This window comes from Canis lupus, chromosome 36 (genome assembly GCF_048164855.1).
Source record: "Canis lupus baileyi chromosome 36, mCanLup2.hap1, whole genome shotgun sequence".
Lineage (NCBI taxonomy): Eukaryota > Metazoa > Chordata > Mammalia > Carnivora > Canidae > Canis > Canis lupus.
The window spans coordinates 1,258,889-1,281,357 of NC_132873.1; the positions used below are offsets into that span (position 1 = coordinate 1,258,889).

Sequence of the window (22,469 nt, forward strand, 5' to 3'; positions counted from 1 at the left end):
TCCCCGAGGGGCAGAGGGGAAGCCGTCAGGCCCACCCTGGGGCGCATCCCGCCCTCCCAGCTGCTTATTCCCTCCCCGTGCGGTCCTCACTGAAAACTTGTCCTCAGTTAAGGGTGTCCGTGCTCAGAGGCCCCGGGAAGAGGACAAGGGCTCCGGGCCGCTGCTGCTCTGCTGCTCCCGGAGGGCACTGTCAGGCGCTGCGGCCGCTGGGGACGGCGGTCAGGGCTTGGCCGGGCCCGGGGCTTGGCCGGGCTCACTCCGCAGCAGCGCACCGAGTCCCAAACACAGAGCAGCCAGTTCTCCAGCAGACCCCGCGGGCGGGGGTGGCCCCTGAGCGCCCCCTTCCCGGGCCGGCGCTTCTCCGTGTGCCCGCGGCCGGGACCCTGCCACCGTGTTCCGGACGAGCTGGAAGGCGATGGGAGTCGGGGCACCTGCTCCCTCGGTCGTGGTGACCGAGCCGTGGGGGTGAAGGCTCAGTGGGATGCGGGCGCGGGGCCACCCCTGCGGGCGGCAGTGGCCGAGGAGGCCGCCTGGCAGCTGCCCCGAGCCCGGGGGTCAGACTGCGGGGCCGGGGACAGCGCGAAGGCCGCCCGCCCCCCGCTTCGGCCGTGGCCTCCCGGGCTCCAGTCCTCGGCGCCGAGCGTGCTCCCTGCAGCACAGGCCGAGCTGGATTTTGGCCCCCATTTACTCCACCGCCGCCTCCTCAGTGTGTCTCTATCCCAGGTACTTGGTAGGGCCTTGTCAGCTGCGCCCCCAACCCCAGCAGCGCAGGTGCGCCCCCTCCCTTGGCTTCCAGGCCTCGCACACCTGGCTCTGGCTCTGTCGCGTCCCTTCCCAGCTCCGCGTAAAGGTCCCTCCCGGGAGCAGCTCCCAGAAGGCTGCGTGTGTGGGACCAGAAACGACTGGAAAGAACGGCACGGCGGCGCCGCGGGTGGCCGCCACCCACCTGTTAGCTCCCAGACCTACTCAGCTTGTTGCTTCCAGACGCTGCTCCCAGCCCGGCCGGGCCTGCGCCACTGGGGAGCGCGGCCTGCGCCCGAACCGGCGACCTCGGGGCGGTGACTGCTTTCCATGACTTGGGGCCCAAGGCTGGATTCAGAAGATGACAGGTGCCCCGCTGGTTCTAAGAACTATCTGCAGATTTTCCAGTTGAGGATATTTTAGTCGCCGTCCACCGGTTTGGACCTTTTCTTGTGACCTGACGCAGTGATCACCAAGCCAAGCCTTAGGGATCTCTACGCGATCCCGTTGTTTCATGACTTTGCCTCACGTAACAAAAATTGCTTTCAGAATCTGCTTCAGCTGAGGAAAAATGGTAACTTGTGCCTGTGTTTTTGGGGATACCATTTTATGAAATCACACAGCTGTGCAAGGCAGATGATTTTTTTCACGACTTGTAAATGAGGAAACTGATGGCAGGGGAGTTAAGTCACCGGCATGGGGTGAAATTCCGATCCGCGCCCGTCGGACTCCAGAACTGTGCTGCCCACCACCGCCCCGGGGTGGGTACTGACTTTTCCTGCCAAGGGCCAGCCTGTGAAGATCTAGACGTCGTGGGCCAAACGGTCCTGGTGGCAACCACTCGGCTCTGCCGCTGTCAGAGCGTGAAAGCAACCACGAGCTATACGTAAATGAAGGAGCCTGGCTGTATTCCAGAAAAACAAAAGTACCTCTGTATCCAAAACTAAAGTTTTAACCGTATGATCTTGGATGGTGATGATGCCTTTTTAAAAGGCCACTGGTTTGCAAGATGATTTGTGTTTTGCATGTTTATAAAACTATGTGAATATCCAAACTTTTTTTTTTTTTAATTAATACCACTTATCTCACTCGAAGCTTCCTTCCTAGGAAAAAAGCCAGGACATCTTTAGATACAGACCAAATAGATTAGAGAGGCTTTTTTTTTAATGTAAGAATTCTCTAGCGTCGTAAAAGTACGTCAAGACGTTGTAAATTTTGCACAAGAGGATTTTACATATTTATGTATAGTGACAAGGTTGGGCATAAAAAGAATTGAAAAGAAGCTTAAAACTAAAGCATTAAGATTTTGTACCAACCTAAAAGTAAAAAAAAAAAAAAAAAAAAAAAATAGCAACAATGAACCAGAAACCATCCGTGCATGTTTGATTTGCCAAAGGTAATTTGATGGTAGTCATTGAAGGGTGCTTTAGATGAAGAAGATACATGTACTTCTGCAGTTAGAATTCTTAAACTAAATCTTCTTTCTGAGAAAGACAGAGAAAGAGAGAATCTTAACCAGGCTCCACACACCCAGCTTGGAGCCCGACATGGGGCTCGATCTCCTGACCCTGAGATCATGACCTGAGCTGAAATTAAGAGTCAAATGCTTACCTGACTGAGCCACCAGGCGCCCCCATCACTGTTTCTAGGCTCCTTGTTCGGTGTGCGAGACGAGGGGTACAGGCCTCAGTCGCATGTGATTGTGTGGCGTGCAGACAGCTGCAGCTCCTACCTGCCGGCTGGGCGGTTCTTGGAACGCACCAGAAAAGAGCCTCTTTCCTCTTTCCATGATCTCATCACGCAGCCAGCGGTGTCTTGGCCTTCAGGTGCAGCCCAGTGTTAGAGTTTACTTTTGTCCCTCGGCGGAAAATACCAGCCCCTTGGAGAGAGAAAACTTTATTCTCAAACAGCAAAGTCCTAAGATTTTTTTCTTTTACTTTTTTTAGAAGAAGTGTTACCTCAGAGTAAACTGAGGTTTGTGTGCTTCGTGGTGTGTATTGCCTCACTGTGGTTCTCCCATGGTCAGTTAACCTTCTTTAGGGCTGAATCGAACCCAAGCATTTCTTCTTCCACATGTTCCATGTTCCAAAGCACTTTAATCCTGATTTTTAGCAGAAGGAAATGATTTAGAGTTTCTCCTTTCTGAAACTCATTCTCTGGCCCACGATTTCTGGAAGACGGACATGTGGAACCTGGAAGGGGGTATGGACGTGAGCACAGCGGGTGCTATCCCGGGCACGTAACCCTGCTGTGGATAAAGAAGCATGGATACGTCTCACAGCTGCACTTACCACAAACTGAGATTGTATGCGTCATGTGAAACAGAACCTCTCTTGACCCTTGGGAGAGAAAACATAGTCCCAAAGTAGCTTTCCTGGCTTGGTCACGCGAGCAGGGAGTGGGGATTCTGGTGCGGGGAACCCCTTTCCACAGACTCCAGATACTCTGCTACCTGCTACGGGGGAAGGGCTGGGGGGCAGGATAGTCTGCTGGGCCTGGGCAACAGATCCCTCACTCCCAGCACTGGCCCCCGGCTCTGCAGTCTACGGGCAGGAGTTGCAAGCAGAGGAAACTTCCTGCTGGCTCGCTTCAAAGTCCTAAAAATAATGTAGAAGATTTTTTTGAATTGGAATTTTGAGCTAAAATAACAGAACGAACTTCAATGGCATTTTCCATGTACATCATCATTTTCTATAAAAACTTCTTGATCTCTTTCTTAAACCTAAATTGGATAACTCTTTAATAATGTACTTTGAACGATGACTCAGAACGCTCGGCTTGGCTTCTAACGTGGTCTTTGTCTTTCCGGCAGCTCCCTGCTCTGCTATGGCCTACCATCATGATAGCAGACGGGTGTTCGTGGGCCAGGATAACGGCGCCGTAATGGTAGGTGCCTCTCGCCGTGTTTCCGTTGTATTGACCACCTGGTGCTCACGCCTGTTGGACAGTTTAAGAACGGCGAACCCCTGGTCGTTGGCATAAACCATGGTTCATTCAGTACGGCTGTTAGGCCTCCATGTGGATTAATTTTAATTTGTTTACTTTAAACCCAGCCGTGGAGCTGAGAATGCTTTCAGGCTTGATGGTTTGGTGCTCGGGCTAGCCCACGAAGCACAGCCTTCACGCAGAGACTGTGTGGCGTGTAGCAGCCCCATCCTCGGCCCACGAGGGGGCTGGGGCCCGAGGGCACGACGGGAAGCCCACGTGCTACCTGTGTGTGGGTAAGTGTGAGTGAGCGCCAACGGGGAGGGGAGCAAGGCCAGGGAGCATCATCCAACCAGCAGCTCCTGGAACTCTTGGAGGCAGCGCTCCTCAAACTACCTCTGGTGAAGGACCAGATATTTAAAAATCTCAATTTGTTACAGATTGGTAGGAATTTTTGTGAGTCTAATTGTGTGTGTGTGTGTGTGTTTACGATGTATATTTTCTTAATGGAGATGTGATTCATACAAGATTCACCATTTTAAGGTCATGCGATTCACTGGTTTTGTAATATATTCACAAGATTATACAGCCATTAACATTATCTAATTCCAGAACATTATTACCCCCCCCCCATAAGCTCATACCCATTAGCAGTCAGCCTTCACTCCCTCTTCTCTCAACTCCTGGCAATTATTTATTTTATTTTATTTTAAGATTTTATTTATTTATTCATGAGAGACACAGAGAGAGAGAGAGAGGCAGAGACACAGGCAGAGGGAGAAGCAGGCTCCACACAGGGAGCCCGACGTGGGACTCGATCCCGGGACCCCGGGGTCACACCCTGGGTTGAAGGCGGCGCTAAACTGCTGAGCCACCCGGGCTACCCACCCCTGGCAATTATGAACCTACTTTCGGAGTCCAGAGATTTGCCTATTTTAGACATTTTATGTGAACAGAGTCACATAATATGTGTTGCCTTTTATGTCTGGCGTTTTTCACTGAGCAGGACATTTCCAAGGTTCATCCCTGTGGTAGCTTGAATTAGCAGCTCGTTGCTTTCTGTGATGGAGTGGTTTTCTGTTAAATGGACAGGGTAGCCCCTCACGACCCTTTGTGCTCCTGTGAGGCTGGTCGTCAGGTGCCACTGTCGTTCCTGAAGTTAGTGATCTGAGTCCTCTTGCTGGTCTTCATTGCTCCAGCTAAATGTACCTTAATTTCATCCATTTTTTCTGAGAACCAGTTTTGGTTTCATTGGTCTTTTTCTTTTTTTTTTTTTTTCCTGGTCTGTGTGTATTTATTTCACCTCTAATTTTATTATTTTCCTTCTTCTATTTGCTTTGGGTTTAGCTTGCTGGATTGATACTTTTGATATTACATTGTTGAATGAGAAAGTCCATGGATTCATAACAATATGAAATTGCTCTCGAGGTTTCTGAACACTCACTGCTAATTTCTCCACTTTTCTCATCAGGACCAGCCATCTGCAGACCAACTGAGTAGCCCTGCTTTACAGAATAGAAACAGTAAGAGTAAGACTTAGCTAGCAGGGGTCCAGTAGTGATGTCGTGAATACGGCCACACGGAGTGCAGGAATTGTTGGCGGGTGTGCACACCCTCCTCTAGGCAGAGCGCTGGAGAGGGTTGAGCAGGCTCACCAATGTGCCCAGTCCTAGAGGGTGGCGAGGAGCTACCCGGGGCGGGATGGGTGGAGGAGGACCTCCAGACTGCAGAGGAGGACGGCAGTGAGGCACCTTGCAGCGTTGCACACCCGCAGCCGGGGAGGCGGCTGGAGCGGGTCCCAGAACGCCTTTCTTCAGCGCTGGGTGTTGAGCAGAGTGCTCGCTGAGGAGAAAGTAGAGGCGATCCTGCTGGGCCGGTTGGGGGAGGATGCTTGTGGTCTGTGGGAAGTTCAGATGATACATAAATAAAGAAGCGTCCCATTGCAAGCTGTAGTAAGTGCTGCAGAGACATGAAGAGGGCGGTGAGTGAGAGCATCCGGGGCAGTTTGCGGCCCCACCCCACAGGATTATCAGGGAGGCTGCTCCCAGGATGGGACATTTCAGCTGAGACCTGGAGGGCCGGGAGGAGCCAAACAGAGCCAGAGTAGGTTTTCCAGAAGTGAATGTCCACTTGAAGATTTGAGGTGGGGAGATCTCTGTGTTTGAGGCCGTGACAGAGGCTGGATGGTGCTGAGTGCCCGGGTGGGGCTGAGGGCCGATGGGAGGAGGGGGCTGAGGCCAGGTCACGCCGGGCCTGGCAGGTGTGGGTAATGTGTTAGGGTCAGTCGTGGGCACCGGGGGAAGCTCTTACAGGGCTCTCAGCAGGCGTGTGACATGATACAATTTAGGCCTTTACAAGATCCCTGTGGCCTTGCTCACTGGAGAAGAGGTCATGGGGTGGGGCAGGAGTAGAAGCTGGTGGCCCAGCTGTTGTGGCGGCCTGGATGAAAGGGGAGAGTGGACAAAAGTGGATGGGGTTGAGGTGCATCTGGGAGAGGGTGGGCGTGAGGAGGGGAGGAAGAAGAGGACGTCAGGTGACAGCCAGGTCTCTGGCTTGAGTAACTGGGTGCACAGTGCTGTCCTTTACCGAGAAGAGAAAGACTTGGGGATGTGGGGGGAAGGAGCCTTTGGGAGGAAAGGGGACAGTAGGGAAGCAGTCAGCCAGCTGTACAGTTGAGAGACCGGGGGAGCTGGTGGCCGTGGGGGTCAGCATTGGCTATGCAGGCCCAGAGCTGGGCCCCTGGGCGGGGGGACGTTAGCACGTTGGGCGTTGGTTAGGCCATACGGATGGCTGTGTTCATCTGGGGGAGAGAGTGAGAGACGAGAGGGCCCAGGTCTGGGTCCTAAATAACAACATTCAGACGTGGGGTTAGTGGGGACGTCCACCGGGGAAGAGGCGGGGACTGTGATCCTTCTGTGTGTAGTAAGAAGCTCCGACTGTATTCTGTAAGCAAGTTTCTCAGACACACGCTGTCCTGCCCGTCATTCAGGGAACTGAATGCAATACGTGCTCTCTGATTCCACCCCAGGTTCTCAGCTCCTGAATCCCTAGGTGAGGGGGTCTGGGAGTCAGTAGTTTAGCAAGTCTTCCAGGTGAATGTTGGCTCGCAACCTTGGGGACTCCGCAGGTGGGATCTGAAACCAGCCTCCATGCTCGGAGGGCAGGGAGACACTGCGGAAAGAGACCGTTCCAGAGGGCTGGATGGCAGGGTTAATAAGCAAGGGAGCTTCCATGCAAGGCTGGTCTTGAGTGGCGGCAAGAGGAGTAGACCTCTGCCCCCATCCACCAGGAGCCTTAAGTGGGCTCAGCCACCTACAGCTTCCAGGTGACCCCAGCACCACTCACTGTCAGGGCCATGTGCTTGGAACAGCCTCCGGGCGAGGAGCCTCTGGCTGCCATTGCCAGGGCCCAGCTCGTGGGTCAGCTGGTGGTCGTGTGAACCTCGGGGTCAGGTGCATCAGGGGAGCCATTGAGGAGCAGTAAGTGGGGGAGGAGAGAATCGCCGGGGTTCTGTTTTGTGAGCTTAGTGTGCTAATATGAGGTGTTTGGGGGGACAGGGCTGAAATGGAGGCATCCCAGTGCCGGGTCTGTGCCACTGCAACACTGGGGTGTTGAGAGCCCTCTGGGCAACAGACTTGATGTCTAGTTGTTGTGGGTGTTTTATAGAGAGCAGGGTTAAGATGGCTTCCAGAGTTTTATTTTTATTTATTTTTGATTTATTTTTAAGATTTTATTTATTTCTGAGACACAGAGAGAGAGGCAGAGACACAGGCAGAGGGAGAAGCAGGCTCCCTGTGGGGAGCCTGAAGCGGGACTCGATCCCAGGACCCCAGGGTCACACCCTGAGCCGAAGGCAGACACTCGACCACTGGGCCACTCAGGCATCCCCATGCCATCCGTTTGAAACTCAGTTTTGTTTTGTTTTTGACCCACTTATTCCATGGAGCTTCACGTGAGGGTGAGTAACAGTGTCAGGTGCAGCAGAAGATGACGTCAGGCCTGGAAAATGGCCTTGAGGACGGCAGGGAGCGCTGGTAGTAAGCGAGGAAGGCCCTTTCCGAGCCTGCGGTGGGGCGCCAGGTGGGCTGATGGTTAGAGAAGGGGCCGAAGGAAGTCGCTGCGAAAAGAGTTTTGTTTTTTTGCTTGTTTCTGAAATTAAATGATAAGAAGCTTTGAGTGTGTTTAAGGGCCGGGAATCAAGAAGCCATGGAAAGGACAGGTGCTCTGCCCATCAGCCTGGGGCTGCTGCAAATACCATCGTCGTCGTCGTAATTGCACATGTTCTTGTTTTTCTCCTTCTGAAAATTTTATAGGAGTATGATGGTCATGTGCAGACACACATAACCAGAAGCCATGAAGCACAAAGAGTCTCTCCAGGGGTGGCAGTGGTTGCCCATTTCTCTAGGGACCCTCCTTGTGGCTCCCGGTGCAAGGGTGGACTCTGTGATTACAGGACAGCATCTAAAGGACAGTCACATAAACGTTCTTTAGTGCAAAGAGCCAATGTAAATCCAGTTTATCGTTCATTAGCAGTTGATCTACTGATTTTCCACCCAATACAGAGTAGTATTTATACAGTGATATATATACGAATACATTTATACTGGGGATATGTGCACGTGTATATATATCCTCAGTGTGTGAGGATGCTGCATATATTTTTATACACACACACACACACACACAAATACATACTGATACATTTTTTGTACTTTGTAATACCAACACAAAGTGAGCAAGTGCGTGCGTGTGTGTGTGTGTGTGTGTGTGTGTTTTAAAAATTCATGACTTCCATAGCTAGTTGTGGATTTTACGGTTTTGAAAATTAAGTTCCTGTTTTTTAAACCACTAACTTTTTCTTATTGCATGTGTTTACTTTTAGGAATTTCACGTTTCTGAAGATTTTAATAAAATGAACTTTATCAAGACCTACCCAGGTAATTATAACACACAGACATACTTGCATACACGTGCATGCGATGGATACACACACAACTACAGCATGGTCCCTTATGATCAAAATCAGGTTTTCACATTAACTTTTTAGATGAGTTTCCTCCAGTTGAGTAGGATGCTATTAACTCGTTAGAGTTATTTACCATCCTTTTCCTGCTTATCAGTGTTTAAATTTTTGTATACTGTTCTATTGAGCGTGTTATCTGATTTAATTTAACCATTCTGTTTTTGAGCAAACGTACTGCTTCCATTTTTTGATAATACACACTAACATATATGATAACATATATGTATCTGTGAGGGTATATTTCATATACACACACGTGTGTGTGTCCTTGACTACTGCTCTGACTCTAATCCTGTAACCGTGGTTACTTCTATTTAAGACAGATTCCTAAAAATGGAATAACTGGGTCAAAAATTAAAAAGTTTTTTACTGCTCTAGATTTATTTTGTAAACTTCTTCCCAACATTAGTGTAAAGTTTTAAAATCCCATGAGTGGTGGTTGAGAGTGTTCTCATCTAGTCTGTATGACATTGCTCTTACAAATGTTTTTTTGGGGGCAGTCCCGGTGGCGAAGAGGTTTAGCGCCGCCTGCAGCCCAGGGTGTGATCCTGGGGACCCGGGATCAAGTCCCACATCAGGCTCCCTGCATGGAGCCTGCTTCTCCCTCTGCCTGTGTCTCTGCCTCTCTCTCTCTCTCTCTCTGTGTGTCTCTCATGAATAAATAAATAAAATCTTAAAAAAAAAAAAACAAATGTTTTTTTTGCCAGTTTGATAGTCAAAACAGTTCAGTTTATAAATTATTTAAGCTTTCCTTAATGTCAATCGTTTGTTACCTTTGATGAATGTTCATGATTTTGCCCATATATCCACAGAGTATGCTACTATTTTCTTATTTATAAGAAAGTGTCCCTCAACCTATACAGTTAGAGCAAGGTCAGAAGTTTCTCTCTAGCCTCTGACTCTGTTCATCAGACTGGGCACTTATTAGATACCTACTGTTTGCCAGGTCCTATAGTAGATGAAGGAGACTAGACGGTCACTGGCCTAGTGTGGCTCCCAATCAACCTGGAAATGCAGACATCTTAGGAGTTAGGTAATAGAATACCTTCCTCATTCGCAGCTATTATTTTGGAATACAGAACTTTATAAATACTTTTTCTTTATAAATAATATGTTACACACAAATTATTTCAGAAACAAAAAGTTTACACTGTTTTTTTAACTTAAGAAAATTATTTACAATGCCAGTATCATTTAAGATTGATTGATTTTAGAGGGAATGATATGCAAGGAGGGGGGAAAGGGTCAGAGGGAGAGAAGCAGGCTTCCCACTTCCCCACTGAGTGAGCCTGGAGCCCAGCATGGGCTCCGTGTCTGAGATCATGACCTGAGCCGAGACCAAGAGTCGGTGATTTAGCCGACTGAGCCACCCAGGTGCCGCTACAATGCTAGTGTTTTCTAGAAGGTCAAAATACTAAAGCGGTAGACAATAAAATAATGTTGCTCCTTTAAGAAAAGACTACCACCTTCCATATGGAACTTGATAATAAGAGCAAAGTAGACATTTTCTCTTGAGGACAGCAAAAAGGGAAAGAAGGTCTGGCCTTTGATTGGTTATTAGAATCCCTCTTGAGCATCAGTGTTGAGTGGTCTGTGCTTCTGATTGTCTACCAAGCAGGGAGACTGGGGTGGGGGCTGGGGGGACCCAGGGAAGCCTGCAGTCGTGAGCTGGGTGGTGCAGGTAATGGGAAAGCTGCTCACAGAGCACAGGCGTCTCCATGGGAGGATTGTTCAGACCATGAGCCTCCAGGCCGAGCAGCCTGAGGAGGTGCGCCTCGGTTCTGAGTCGGAAGGCCCCGTTTCTTTGTGAAGGGCACAGACTTCCTTTTCTGTTCCTGCAGCTCATCAGAACCGGGTGTCTGCGATTATCTTCAGCCTGGCGGCAGAGTGGGTGATAAGCACCGGCCACGACAAGTGTGTCAGCTGGATGTGCACCCGCAGTGGAAACATGCTCGGGAGGCACTTCTTCACTTCCTGGGCTTCGTGTTTACAGTATCCTTTGAAGGGCTGGACCTTCTCCTGCCCAGCACCTCCTCCTCTCAATAATTAGCTTGGAGCGTGACCGTATTGTCCACAGAAATCCAAAGGCTGAGTGATTGCTGTGTATTTCACATGGAATCCAAGACTTGTATCTGCTTTTCTTTGATATAAAATGGGCATATTAAAAATAATAATGAGATGAATTGCTGTTCTTATTGAGAGGTACTGTCCATTTATAACACAGAATCTTGGAAACCTAAACCTCGTTAATGCAAACCTCCTACCCTCTCATCCCTTTGCATTTCAAGGTGATAGAAAGGACTTTTTTGTTCAATAAAGAGGGACAAAAAGGAATCAATCTTTTATTTGGTTATTTGCAGACCCTGAAAGAGAATATAATAAGGATTGTTAACCATGAAGTTTATAAGTGGTCTTAAAGGAATTTTATAGATTGTGTGAACGTGGAGAGGGTTCATAATCCTTTCAATATTCTGAAAGTGCCTCACGATTACTGCTTTCACAATTTTTCACCACTGTATGGAATTTGTCTCATGTAGAATTTGCCCTTGCTTTGGGCTGCCCGTGGTAGCTGTGTATCTTAGTGACAGCAGGAGCAAGGCTGTCAGCAAGACAAACACCCCACAGTCGTTTCTTTTTAGAGTCAGATGTCTAGCATAGTAAATTCTTTTTTTTTCCCCATCGAAAATCTCTATAAAAAAGGTTTGCTACATATGGATACATAGCATGAGATGTTTACAGTGAACATTAAATCAGTACCATACACTTTACAACCAAGCAAGAGAGAAATACTCAGATATATCATGTGCTAAATAAGTGTTCCTGTGATGTGCTAGGCTCTTCCTATGGATCGATAAAAAATGGCACAGAAGCACAGAGTCATGGCCCAGCCTGTGATGCTCCTTTTGACCTGTGTTTTGGAATTAAAGCAGTGCTTACCCTGATGTGTTTAAACTGCGGATTGGCTGCAAATGTCTATGGCCATTAAGTGGCCGAGAAAGTAATCAGCTGTTACTAATAGTATATTTTTTAAATTTAAATTTACCACTACCCCAAATAACTGCCTTTGGGATGATTAAACTCTCCAGGGCAATTTAAAATAAACCATGCTTTTCACTTAAAGTAGTTTTATCCATGCCAAAAGAAAGATGGGTGTTCATGTCTATCAGTTTTACATTATTTCCAGAGATAGTTCATAAATACCCATTTTGTTCCAGTTCTGTCTCGCCATTTCAATATTGAGTAGTTTACTTTTTTTTAGAGTTTACTATAATTTGATTATAACTACTTGTTTCCCTGCCTGTCTTTGCTGTCAGCTCTTTTTTACTGCTAACTCCTAGGGTATTGATTGGAGTAGTAATAGGTACTTGAATTCTTGTCAAATGAATGAAAATTAACTTTCCCAAGAAAATTTCCAGCTTGAAAAGCTTATTTTCTTGAATGTTTATATATTGCCCAAATTTCAGTTGAGTACTTCCTGTCCTGTTTTAGATTTGTGCTTAATTCTTTAAAATGCACATTTTTCTGTTTTAAAGGTTTTCGGTGGATTGTGTTATATATATCCTTGACTGCTTCTCCACAGATACGATTTTGATACTCAGTATGCTTTTGTTGGTGATTATTCTGGACAGATCACCCTGCTGAAGCTGGAACAGAATACCTGCTCAGTCATTACAACCCTCAAAGGCCATGAAGGTAGGGCATGTGATGACCTAATGTGAGCATCCAGACCTAGTTCTCAGCTCTGAAGACTGCCAGTTTCAGTGTGATTAGCCAGACGTGGAGCTGAGAGCTAGAACCTGAAAGCTAACTGAAAGTGGGGTGTGGGACCTGGAGTTTTGTGTCATCAAAATCCCTTCCAGATTGCTTGTGTGGATAAATACTTCCTATTTTGCTTGCCTTTTTAACTTATTTTCAGAAGAGCTTTGAAAAATTTTTTGGAAATGGTGATATTTTTAGAAGAATTTTTTTTGAAGATTTTATTTATTTATTTGAGGGAAAGAAAGCAAGCATGAGTAGGGGACAGAGGGAGGAGCAGGCTCCCCACTGAGCGGGGAGCCCAATGTGGGACTTGATCCCAGGATCCCGGGATCACAACTGGAGCTGAAGGCAGGCTCTTAACCAACTCAGCCAGTCAGGCAGCGCCAAGATTTTTTTTTTTTTTTTTGTAATTTGTCAGTATCTGAGATACTGTACAAGACCTGCTAGAGCAATCAATTAGGAGAAATGTCTGGGCTGCTTCTGCCTCTGCTTGGTGAGTCTGAAGGGAAAGAATGGGTGGAATTTTATTATTTTTACAGTGCAGTGAGTTGGCCAGGTTCCATGGAAGGGTTTGAAAACCCCATTGGCTGTAAGGGGGGATAACAAGTTAGAAGCTTTGACACTGTCTGGTTTACATTGAAGATTCAGGGATTTGTTCAAAGAATTGATGATGAACTTATTTATGAAAATAGTGTTTTAAGTGTAACCAGTGAAACAAGTACTCAGTGCTTTCTAGCTAAGCTATTTGGGTGAAACCGAGTGTGTCAGATCATGGACCTTGTACAGCAAAAGAAAGACAGGAGAAGAATAGAAGTCAGAATGAACTTGGGCAGGAAAGCACAGCCCCGAAGGAAACCACTTGTGTTTATGACTACTGGTCTCATGATCCCCAGGCTCCCACGTAGTCTGTGTTGCTAAGGACAGACTGGCTTCTGGTAACTGGTTGGTGGCGTTTATAGGACCACGCTGATCTGCTGGCGGGCCTCTAGCTGAAGCCTATGGGGCCCAGGATTAAATTTATGCATAATTGTTGCTTGAGGCCAGTTTTGCAGAACACTTCATTTTTCCCTTAACGTTAAGTTTCCATGAGAAGCTAGTCCCTGTTGTTTGCTTGGGAATATGACGTCATCTGTCTTCTCTGTAGCCATGAAAATACAAACAACTTGTGCGACTGGGTCACTTTTATGAAGTGTATCAATCATTTTTCCTAGGCAAGCAGTAATCCGTAGAACCCTGAGTGAGAAATCTGTAGAAGGCAAGACTTCCGGGGTGTGTGTCCAGGTGTGGAGCTATACTTACCTGTCCCTCTCTCCCCGTAGGTAGCATCGCTTGCCTCTGGTGGGACCCCATTCAGCGGCTGCTCTTCTCTGGAGCCTCTGACAACAGCATCATCATGTGGGACATCGGCGGCCGCAAAGGCCGCACGCTCCTGCTGCAGGGCCACCAGTGCGTGACCGTGGCTGTGACCGTTTGCAGGGCTGGGGGCAGGATCTGAGCCTGTGGGAGGTGGGGCGGCGTTCGCACTCTACTGCTGCTCTCTCAAACCCCATCTGGCAAGACAGCCGTTTGCTGGGGCTCGCTCAGGCCCTTCCAGCTGCTTTCCTGTTAGTCCTGGGTGTCTGCTGTCGTAGCAGAGAGAGAGAGCCACGGTCGCCTTCCTTCTTAGTCCAAAGAGCACTTGACACCTGTCTCTCCCGAGGAACCACCCTGTTGAAATACCTGCTTAGGACACGGGGGGTTGGGTTGGGGGTGCAGGTGAGGACCTTGACTGAGAGGAGGGTTGCTTGAATGCCTGACTTGCTCTTTTATTCTGAAACATGGGCGGGGGGGGGGGGGGGGGGGGGTTTGACGCGGTCACCTAAACTGTGATGGTGTGATACCCAGGCCTTTACCTTCCCGTTTTGAGAGGACAAGGACACATGGGCCTCTGCTTTGCTCCCTGCTGGTCAGGCTGTTGCTGTGCAGCTGAGCAGAACCTGGCTGTAAAGTAGCCGAGGAAAGAGTCTACACGCAAGTCTGCAGGGCGGTGGGTGAATGTTGTGGACCTGAGGAGGAGTGGAGCTCAGTGATCGGCCCTGAGAGCCGTGGCCGCCGTCCTGGGTGGGGCCTGCAGTTCTGAGGGACCGATGTGAATAGTAGAGTTTCTTTCGTAGACACCGTAGACTGTGCTGTAGAGTAAGTCACAGAACCCTGGCTAACATTCACGCTAGAAGCCGTAGTACGTCCCCAGTTGGTTCCAGCTGGTTCCGCTGGTTCCAGCACGGGGAGGGACCCGCGCCTGGGTGCACACAGCATCCGTGTTTTCCACATTGAGACGAGTGACCGCTGTGTGTCGTTTGCAGCGACAGGGTGCAGGCCCTGTGTTACCTTCAGCTCACGAGGCAGCTGGTCTCCTGTTCCTCGGATGGAGGGATCGCCGTGTGGAACATGGACGTTAGCAGAGAGGAGGTAAGAGAACGAGCAGGCACGGCTGGCGGGGGGCCCCTGCCCTCGTGCCCCCCCGGTGTCGTCTGACGGGGTCCTGCAGGTCCCGGCGCAGCACATCCCCTCCCCGTCTCAGGGTTTCCGCAGTGACAGGCGTCGCCTGCAGACCCAGCTGACAGAAACACCCAAGCCCGGGGACGCGGCCGCAGCATCCCTGTCCCCGATGCCTGGAGGCCTGCTGTGACCAGTGCCGGGGACCAGCCCAGAGCCTGACGTTCTCCTGGGAGACGCTGTCTCCGCTCTCCGCTTTGTTTTCCGCGGAGTGCACGTCGCTGTGGTGTTCTTTTCAGGAGACCTGAGTTCTCATTTGTTTGGGCCATGAAGAGTCGTGAGACCCTGTTCAGAGGAGGGTCACCGTTTCTCACAGGGTCTGTTCCCTCCCCCCATAAACTGGACTCATTCAGCCACACAACTTCCAAAGCTGCTTTGGGTCTTGAGACCCATCTGATTGTCTACGCAACCTCCCTGCCTCCTCTTAAATTGGGGAATAACCAACACGTATCATTATATGAGCTTCAGGTGTAAGCAGAGCGATCTGGCATTTGTATATATTGTGGGATGTGATTGCTGCAGTGAGCCTGGTCAGCACCCAGCACCCAGCACCCAGCACCCAGCACCACACATCGTTACAGAACTTCGTTTCTTGTGACGAGAACTTTTCAGACTTACTCTCTTAGCAACTTTGAAAAACACGGTGCAGCCTGCCTTAGCCCCCTACTGTGTGTCACGTCCCCAGGGCTGACTTACCTTGTAAGTGGAAGTTCGTGCCTTTTGACCCCCTTCACCCCTTCCCCACCTCCAGCTGTCTTCTGTAGCAACTGCAGTCTGTTCCCTTACCTGGGGGCAACTCGGTCTTTTTTTCTATTTTAAATAATGCTGCAGTGACCGTTCTTGATCTCGTCATTGTGTGCATGTTCAGTTACTTATTTCAGACAAATTTCTGAAAATAGACCTTCTGGGACAAGGAGATGTACATTCTTACTGCTTTTTATAGATGTTGTCCGGTGACTTCCAGGCAGGATTTCCATTCTCATGTCTGCCAGCACGGGTATTATCGGTCTTTTCCAACCTGTGATGTAAATAGCAGAAGAGACTTCTTGTTGACTCAAAAGAGAGTTCAGAGTCTGGGAGACCGAGGACTTACGGTCTAATCGCAGGCATTTACTGAGCCCCTGCAGGGTGGCTGCGGCGCCTGGACGCAGGCACGCAGGCATCGTCAAGGGCTTACGATACCACATGGCGCTGCGCACTGTGCTGGGCGACGTGATGGGAGTTGTGCGGCGGGGGAGGCCGGCTCTGTGCCCCGTAGAAGCAGCCGCCCGGTGTGGGTGCGGCATTCCTACCAGACTGTGCACCTCTCTGTTTTGCGTCGCCTCCGATTCCTCGGGAGTCTCGTTTTCACTCAATAAACCTGCGTCTTCACCATATCACAGAAGACCTAGTCGAGGGGTCTGATCTGTTAAAAAAAAACTAGCAGCATTACTCATTTCCAGACTTTATGTCCCCCATGCTCTATACACAGGGGTTGTTGCCTGCTTTTTATAGGCTTGTAATCTCAGGAAGGAAATTGACGACCCTATAAAGAATAAAATGAAGTCGGTGGGGAAGTGGTGACTGCTAGCTTTTGTAGTAACCCAGTGAGATGAGTTAAGTAGAGGAACTCTTGACTACCTGTGTACTGGCAAAGTATCTTGGTACAGCTTAAGGTGACTCGTATTAAATACGTACAACATTGGCTTGATATTAATTATAAACACTTTCCTTACAAAGACTAATTTTAACTGTTTTACAGCAGCTGCTGGTTATAGGCATTGAGGACAGCTAGTGTACTCTTCGGTTCCCCCGACTCTGGGCCTGTTTGTTTGTGATTGTTGAGGACAGAGGCTGTGTTCCCTGGCTCGCGTGGGACGGTGACCCCTGGGGCCAGTGCTGCTGGTGGTTCTCCTGAGGGCTTACCCACGTGGATTTCAGTCCACGATTCTCATCCTTGGTAAATTCCTTTAGGAAAAAAAGTTAAAAGATAAAAGCAAGATTCCCACCTTCAAGGTTACGTGACGGTACATCTAGGGAAAGAAAAGACAGCCCTGTCACTCAGGATGCCTCCTGTGCAGGCGAGCCTGCTTTCGATCGTCTGTGGAAGGTCACCCCAGGTCATGTCACACTGGCTGGTAACACATCATGCTCTAATAGCTTCCCTCTCCATAGTTGACCGTGTCAGTGGGGGAGCAAATTATGTCAAAGAGATGCATTATTGGGGCACCTGGCTTTTAGCCCAGATCGTGATCTCAGGATCTTAGGTCGAGCCCCAGATCGGGCTCCACGCTCAGTGCAGAGTCTGCCTGAGAGTCTCTCTGCCCCCCCGCCCCCACCACACACTCTCTCTCCCCCAAATAAATAAGTAAATCTGTTTTAAAAATGCATTATTTTTAGTAGTAGTATTTTTTTTTTTAACCAGCGGAGTATAGTGTGAAGGCCAACAGCCTTTGATCCATAAGGCCCTGGCCCTGAGCGAGGGTTTGCACCATGTGTAGGACTTCCCTGGGCAAAGGCATACGGAGTGCATCCCAGATCTGTTAGCCTCACCTGCTTGCTTGGAATTTCTTTCTGACTTACCTGGAAATACTGATCGGGGCAGGTTGGAAGTACATTTGCTTCCCTGCTCCTTTCTGGAAGTAGGCATGAGATATAGATGAGCAAGTAATAATTAGTAATAATTCATAATTAATTATGAATCCTCTTTAACAGAGGACATTATTTTCAACGGCTGGATGGTGGGTGTATAGCGGTGTAGACTAGTGTGTATGGTCTGCCTTAGTACAGCGGGGATTATTGCAGCAATTGGTAACAGCGGTACAGGGGGATTATTCTTGCCACGTCATCTTTGTGCCCATTAGGCAGGTGGAACAGTATGTAGAAGAGAGCGGAACAGTCGGGAAGCCTGGGTAACGTTCTCTTTTGCTCTCCTTAGGAAAGAAATTGTTTTTCTCTGTACAGAACAAGCACGTAACAGGATGGTTCTGACAACTTGGAGCACAGCATTTCGTCCTGTTAAAAGAAACAAAGTGATGGGTATTTCTTACACTAAATCAGAAAGCCTATTTATTTCTGATGTTTTTTGTTTGTCATGTTTTCAAATCATTTCATGTGCACGCTTCCTCCCTTGAGCCCCTGTCCTCTCCAGCTCAGCAAAGCAATATTGTCTTCTGAGCCCCAAGACGCGGTGGAGCCCCTGAGGGAGCCCCTGCTGGGCCTGGCGCCCAGATCCATGCGCAGGGATGCTCAGGTGTTGCCACATGGGGTGGGGCGGACAGGCATGGGCTTCGGCTCCCAGATCAGCCAGTGTGGCCTAGGGCGCTGCTGGGGCACCAGCCCCTCAGGGCATGGCCTGCACTCACCACCCTCCCTTCACGGGGTGGCCCTGAGGCCATCTGGCCCCGTTGGCTTGCTGGGGTCCTGGCTTCCCTCCCTGCGGAGTCCCCGAGCCGCTGCCCACCATGTCGGTGCTCCCAAACCCCTGCCCTGCTGCGGTGGTGGCACCGGGTAACAGCTTCCTCGTGCCGCCTCCGCCTGCACTGCCCCCCAGCCTCCCTTCTCTCCCGGGTGCCTCTCCTGGGCCTCAGCCCACCACATGCAATTTGGGAGCGTTCACTCCCACCCCCACCAAGAAGCCCCTTTGTAGTGGCCATCAGGTGTAGCAGTGTTTCTAGTGACATCTAAAATCAGAAATAGGAACCCCAAAAGTTCTGATGCAATAGGAAGCAAAAGAAGGAAGCAGAGTCACCTGCCCTGAAGCCCCTGGCAGTTCCCGTTTGAGCGTGGGAAGCCCTCTGTCTCCACTTCTGTGCAAAGGGCCGGTGTGATGGGGTGTCTTTGGCTCTCCCAGCATTGTCTCCTCTTACCATGTGTATTTTTCTTGAATGTTCACCTTTACGATCAAGATTGTTTCTTCAGTCTTTGGTTTAATTGACAGAAATACATATTTTCTGTTGTTATTGCACATATATAATAAGTGATTGAGGCTAAATAATAGATGTGAACAGCTTTATCTTGTAATCGAGTACAATTTTTTGTTTTTTTTTTTAAAGATTTCATTTATTAATTTGAGAGAGAGAGCGCATGTGTGCACATGAGTCGGGGGAGGGTCAGGGAGCCGGACACTGGGGCTCCATCCCAGGACCCTGAGATCGTAACCTGAGCAAAGGCAGATCCTTAACCGACTGAGCCCCCCAGGGGCCCCTGATCGGGTACAATTTGTAATGGTTTGTTTGGATAAATATTTTCTAAGTTCTTGTTAAAGTAATGCCGAGACTTTAATCGTCCTGTTTCAATAAAAATTCATTGAGAACCTAGTCCGTGACAGGCCATCTGTATACAAGGATGGGCAAGAGCAGTGTGTAACAGGTTAGTGGCAGAAAGGAAGAGTGCATAAAGGGTGATGGCATGGAGAGGGGCTGGGGGTACTGTGCGCACACAGGATGGGGGGCTGCTCCTATGAGCAAGGAGGTGGCAAGTCTGTGTGACGGGGGACGCACACGGAAGAGCTCTCCTGTTGGTCACCCTGTGACCCCACCAGACATCCCAAGTGCTAGTTCACCAGGTTCCGAAAGAAACGGGCTCTCGCCCGACTGGCCTCGGTGCTCAACAACTCTGGCATAGAAAAGAACCACATGAAGAGAACCCTGAAGAGTTCACAGTGAAGACCGAATCACTCCTTCCTATCTCTAGATTAAAAATCGAGCAGTCCTGTCAACCTTGCTAAAATGATGGAGATCACCGAACACACGTAACACTGAATATGGCAACAGCTATAACGAGGAATTTTTTAAAAAAATGCTAACAACCAACAAGGTCTAAAACCATCGCATTAACCCTGAGAAATCCTAGGAAACCAGGAGATGCTCTAACGGTGGCTTTGGCTTTCCCCTCCCCCAGGCTCCTCAGTGGCTGGAGAGTGATTCTTGCCAGAAGTGCGAGCAGCCCTTTTTCTGGAACATAAAGCAGATGTGGGACACAAAGACGCTGGGGTTGAGACAAGTGAGTAGCTAACGCTGAATGGTCACTGTGTTAATCATGTATTTTGTGTGTGGTGTTACTCTGTCATTTTGTTTGGAATTACACTTTTTCGTACAAGTGCTACGAATGCTGGCATTTTGACGTCACGGTCTCTGTGTGACTAACATGAGTGGGGCCTTCCCGGGGCCTGTGAGATGGTATCTGTGTGTCCCATCGCTTGTCTGGTGTTGGGAAAGCAGGGATGTGTGTGCAACACTGAGAGCCTGTTTGTAAATGCACGAAAGATCCTTCATCTAGGGGCATTGCTCGTTGGGGGCACTGTTCGTGCGCCACACACAGAATGACAGCGAAGCAGCTCATACGATTGTGAGCCTTATGCTGTCATCGTTTGTTAAAAAATGTGACAGTTTGGCCCTCGCTGGAACACTCCCAACACTAAGAATCTTTAATTATCCATAAAGCGAACCTGGAACACTTTTATTAAGCGTGTTTCTGGTACTTTTTTTTTTTCTTTTTTTGGATTATAGAAACATGTCCCAAATAGCCTGTAGATTTCAAAGATGCCCTTATCACTAGGTGTTCATATAATTCTAAAGTCCTACAAAAAAACAGATTTCTACAGCAACCTCGAAGGTCGCCCAGTAGACTGACTATGAACTGGTGCAGGTGAGTGAAGAAAGAGTGCTGATTTAATGTCTTTGCACCTGTAGGAGGGACTGACCTAAAGTTTGTGTGTATTAAATAAACCTTCTTTACTTGTACCCACAAAGCCGCCGTACCACAAGGTCTAACGTGAGGCTGGCAGGCTGCGCAGGCGTGATCTTAGCACTCCTGTGGCGTTCTGATGCCCCATCGTAGGCCTGCTCCCCACAGTGCCTGCCCTGTGGGAGCTAGTGCGTTGTAGCTGATGGGCGACATGGTCCCTGCCTCTACAGGAAACGTGAGGAAATTAGTTTCCATCTTATGAATTAAGTACTAGAAGAGAGGAAAGGTATGGGTCACTACACTTTTTAAAGAATATGACAAACTTAACTAACCAGGCAATTTTAAATGCTCTTGAAGCTTATTACCAGAATTTCAGTTTGAAAGATTAAAAGAAATAGTGAAATACATGATTATGGATATTCAGTTTTTCATGAGAACGTTTTACATTATTTCAGAACTTTCTCCGACATGGGAATAGATTTTTTCCCCCTGAAACCTGTACTCATTTGAGCTCCTAAATGAACTTGAAACTGGTTTTAATAATGCTGCCTGTTGACATCTACATGGATAATATGAGTGGATAAAAAGTAGCATTTGACCAGTAAAACCAAGGATACTTGGAAAATCCTTGACAAGTATTGATCCCGTCTCCCTTTTGTGTTAATGGGTATGCCAAATGGGGTAGTTGCAACTCAGGGCGGATCTTGCCCACCCCGTGCCCCCACCCTGAGGGGAAATCGGGAGCATGGAGGTGAAAGTTCCTCTCCCTTCCCTCCTTCCGCCCATGCTGAAGCACCACTGCAGGAAGTGCGGGCAGGCGGTGTGTGGGAAGTGCAGCAGCAAGCGCTCCAGCTACCCCGTCATGGGCTTCGAGTTCCAGGTCCGGGTGTGCGACTCCTGCTACGACTCCATCAAGGACGAGGAGTGAGTGTTGGCGGGCCCTGCTCCTACTGTGCACCTGCAGGGGGAGGAGCCTGGGAAGTGACGCGATTGTGTGTCTGCCCACGTGCTGGGCTCTGGGGCAGGAATTCCGTCCCCGCCCTGTGACCTCAGAGGAGGTGCTCCCAGCCGCGGTGAGGCCTGGGGCTGCGCAGAGCAGGAGAGTAGCCCAGCGGCCCCCAGGAGCACTCAGGTGCGGCCCCGGGAGCACCCAGGTGCCCTGCGGGAATGAGCCCAAGCGGCCGCGGTGGCAGAGCCGGTTCGCCCCAGTGCACCAGCCTCTGCACACCCGCATGGAAAGTTTAATTTTCTTTTCCTTCCCTTCGAATCCTCTTCAAAAGTGCTAGAGTGGCAAACCTTGGCAGAGGCCAAACTTGGAAAGCTCGCACAGCATGACACGGTCTGGGCACGCTGGGGCCCCGGGCCTGCCTCGCTCCCCCGGGCGGGGTCCCCTGCAGCGCCCCGAGGCCCCTGCCCTGTGTCGGGGATATAGCGGCCTCTCCACTGACACCACGGGAAGCAGTTACTCGGGGAGTTCTGTCCAACCTTACGTAAAGCAGCCTGGCAGCTGGTCGTGCCTTCTGCCTTCTAATTATGAAGTTTTCCAAACTGTAGCCCCATTTTTAGAAGTAAATCTTAGCACTGTCGGCGTTTCCTTTATGGTCAGGTCTTCCCTTGGCCCTGGAAGCGGGGGAGCTCTCAGCCGTCTCTTTCCTCTTTTCTCTTTGTCAGCCGGACTTCTCTAGCAACCTTTCACGAAGGAAAGCATAACATCTCCCACATGTCCATGGACGTAGCCAGGGGACTGATGGTGACCTGTGGGACCGACCGCATCGTAAAGGTAACCTGCTCCATTGTCCCGACGTGCGCGGTGTGTAGA

At 49.4% G+C, this 22,469-nt stretch overlaps 1 protein-coding gene across 4 annotated transcripts in view; it reads left to right on the forward strand.

Annotated features, from left to right (window-relative positions):
* Positions 1-22,469, forward strand: part of WDFY1 (WD repeat and FYVE domain containing 1) — a 117,405-nt gene that overhangs the window by 18,414 nt on the left and 76,522 nt on the right. For all 4 annotated transcript variants that reach the window (XR_012024926.1, XM_072812919.1, XM_072812920.1 and 1 more), the window contains exons 3-11: positions 3,554-3,627; positions 8,549-8,603; positions 10,531-10,681; positions 12,270-12,382; positions 13,768-13,894; positions 14,791-14,896; positions 19,865-19,966; positions 21,444-21,574; positions 22,322-22,430. Coding sequence is in view for 3 of the 4 variants with exons in the window: in XM_072812919.1 (XP_072669020.1) it covers positions 3,554-3,627; positions 8,549-8,603; positions 10,531-10,681; positions 12,270-12,382; positions 13,768-13,894; positions 14,791-14,896; positions 19,865-19,966; positions 21,444-21,574; positions 22,322-22,430 (968 nt within the window). In the remaining variant the exon portion in view is untranslated. The remainder of the gene's footprint in view (positions 1-3,553; positions 3,628-8,548; positions 8,604-10,530; positions 10,682-12,269; positions 12,383-13,767; positions 13,895-14,790; positions 14,897-19,864; positions 19,967-21,443; positions 21,575-22,321; positions 22,431-22,469) is intronic.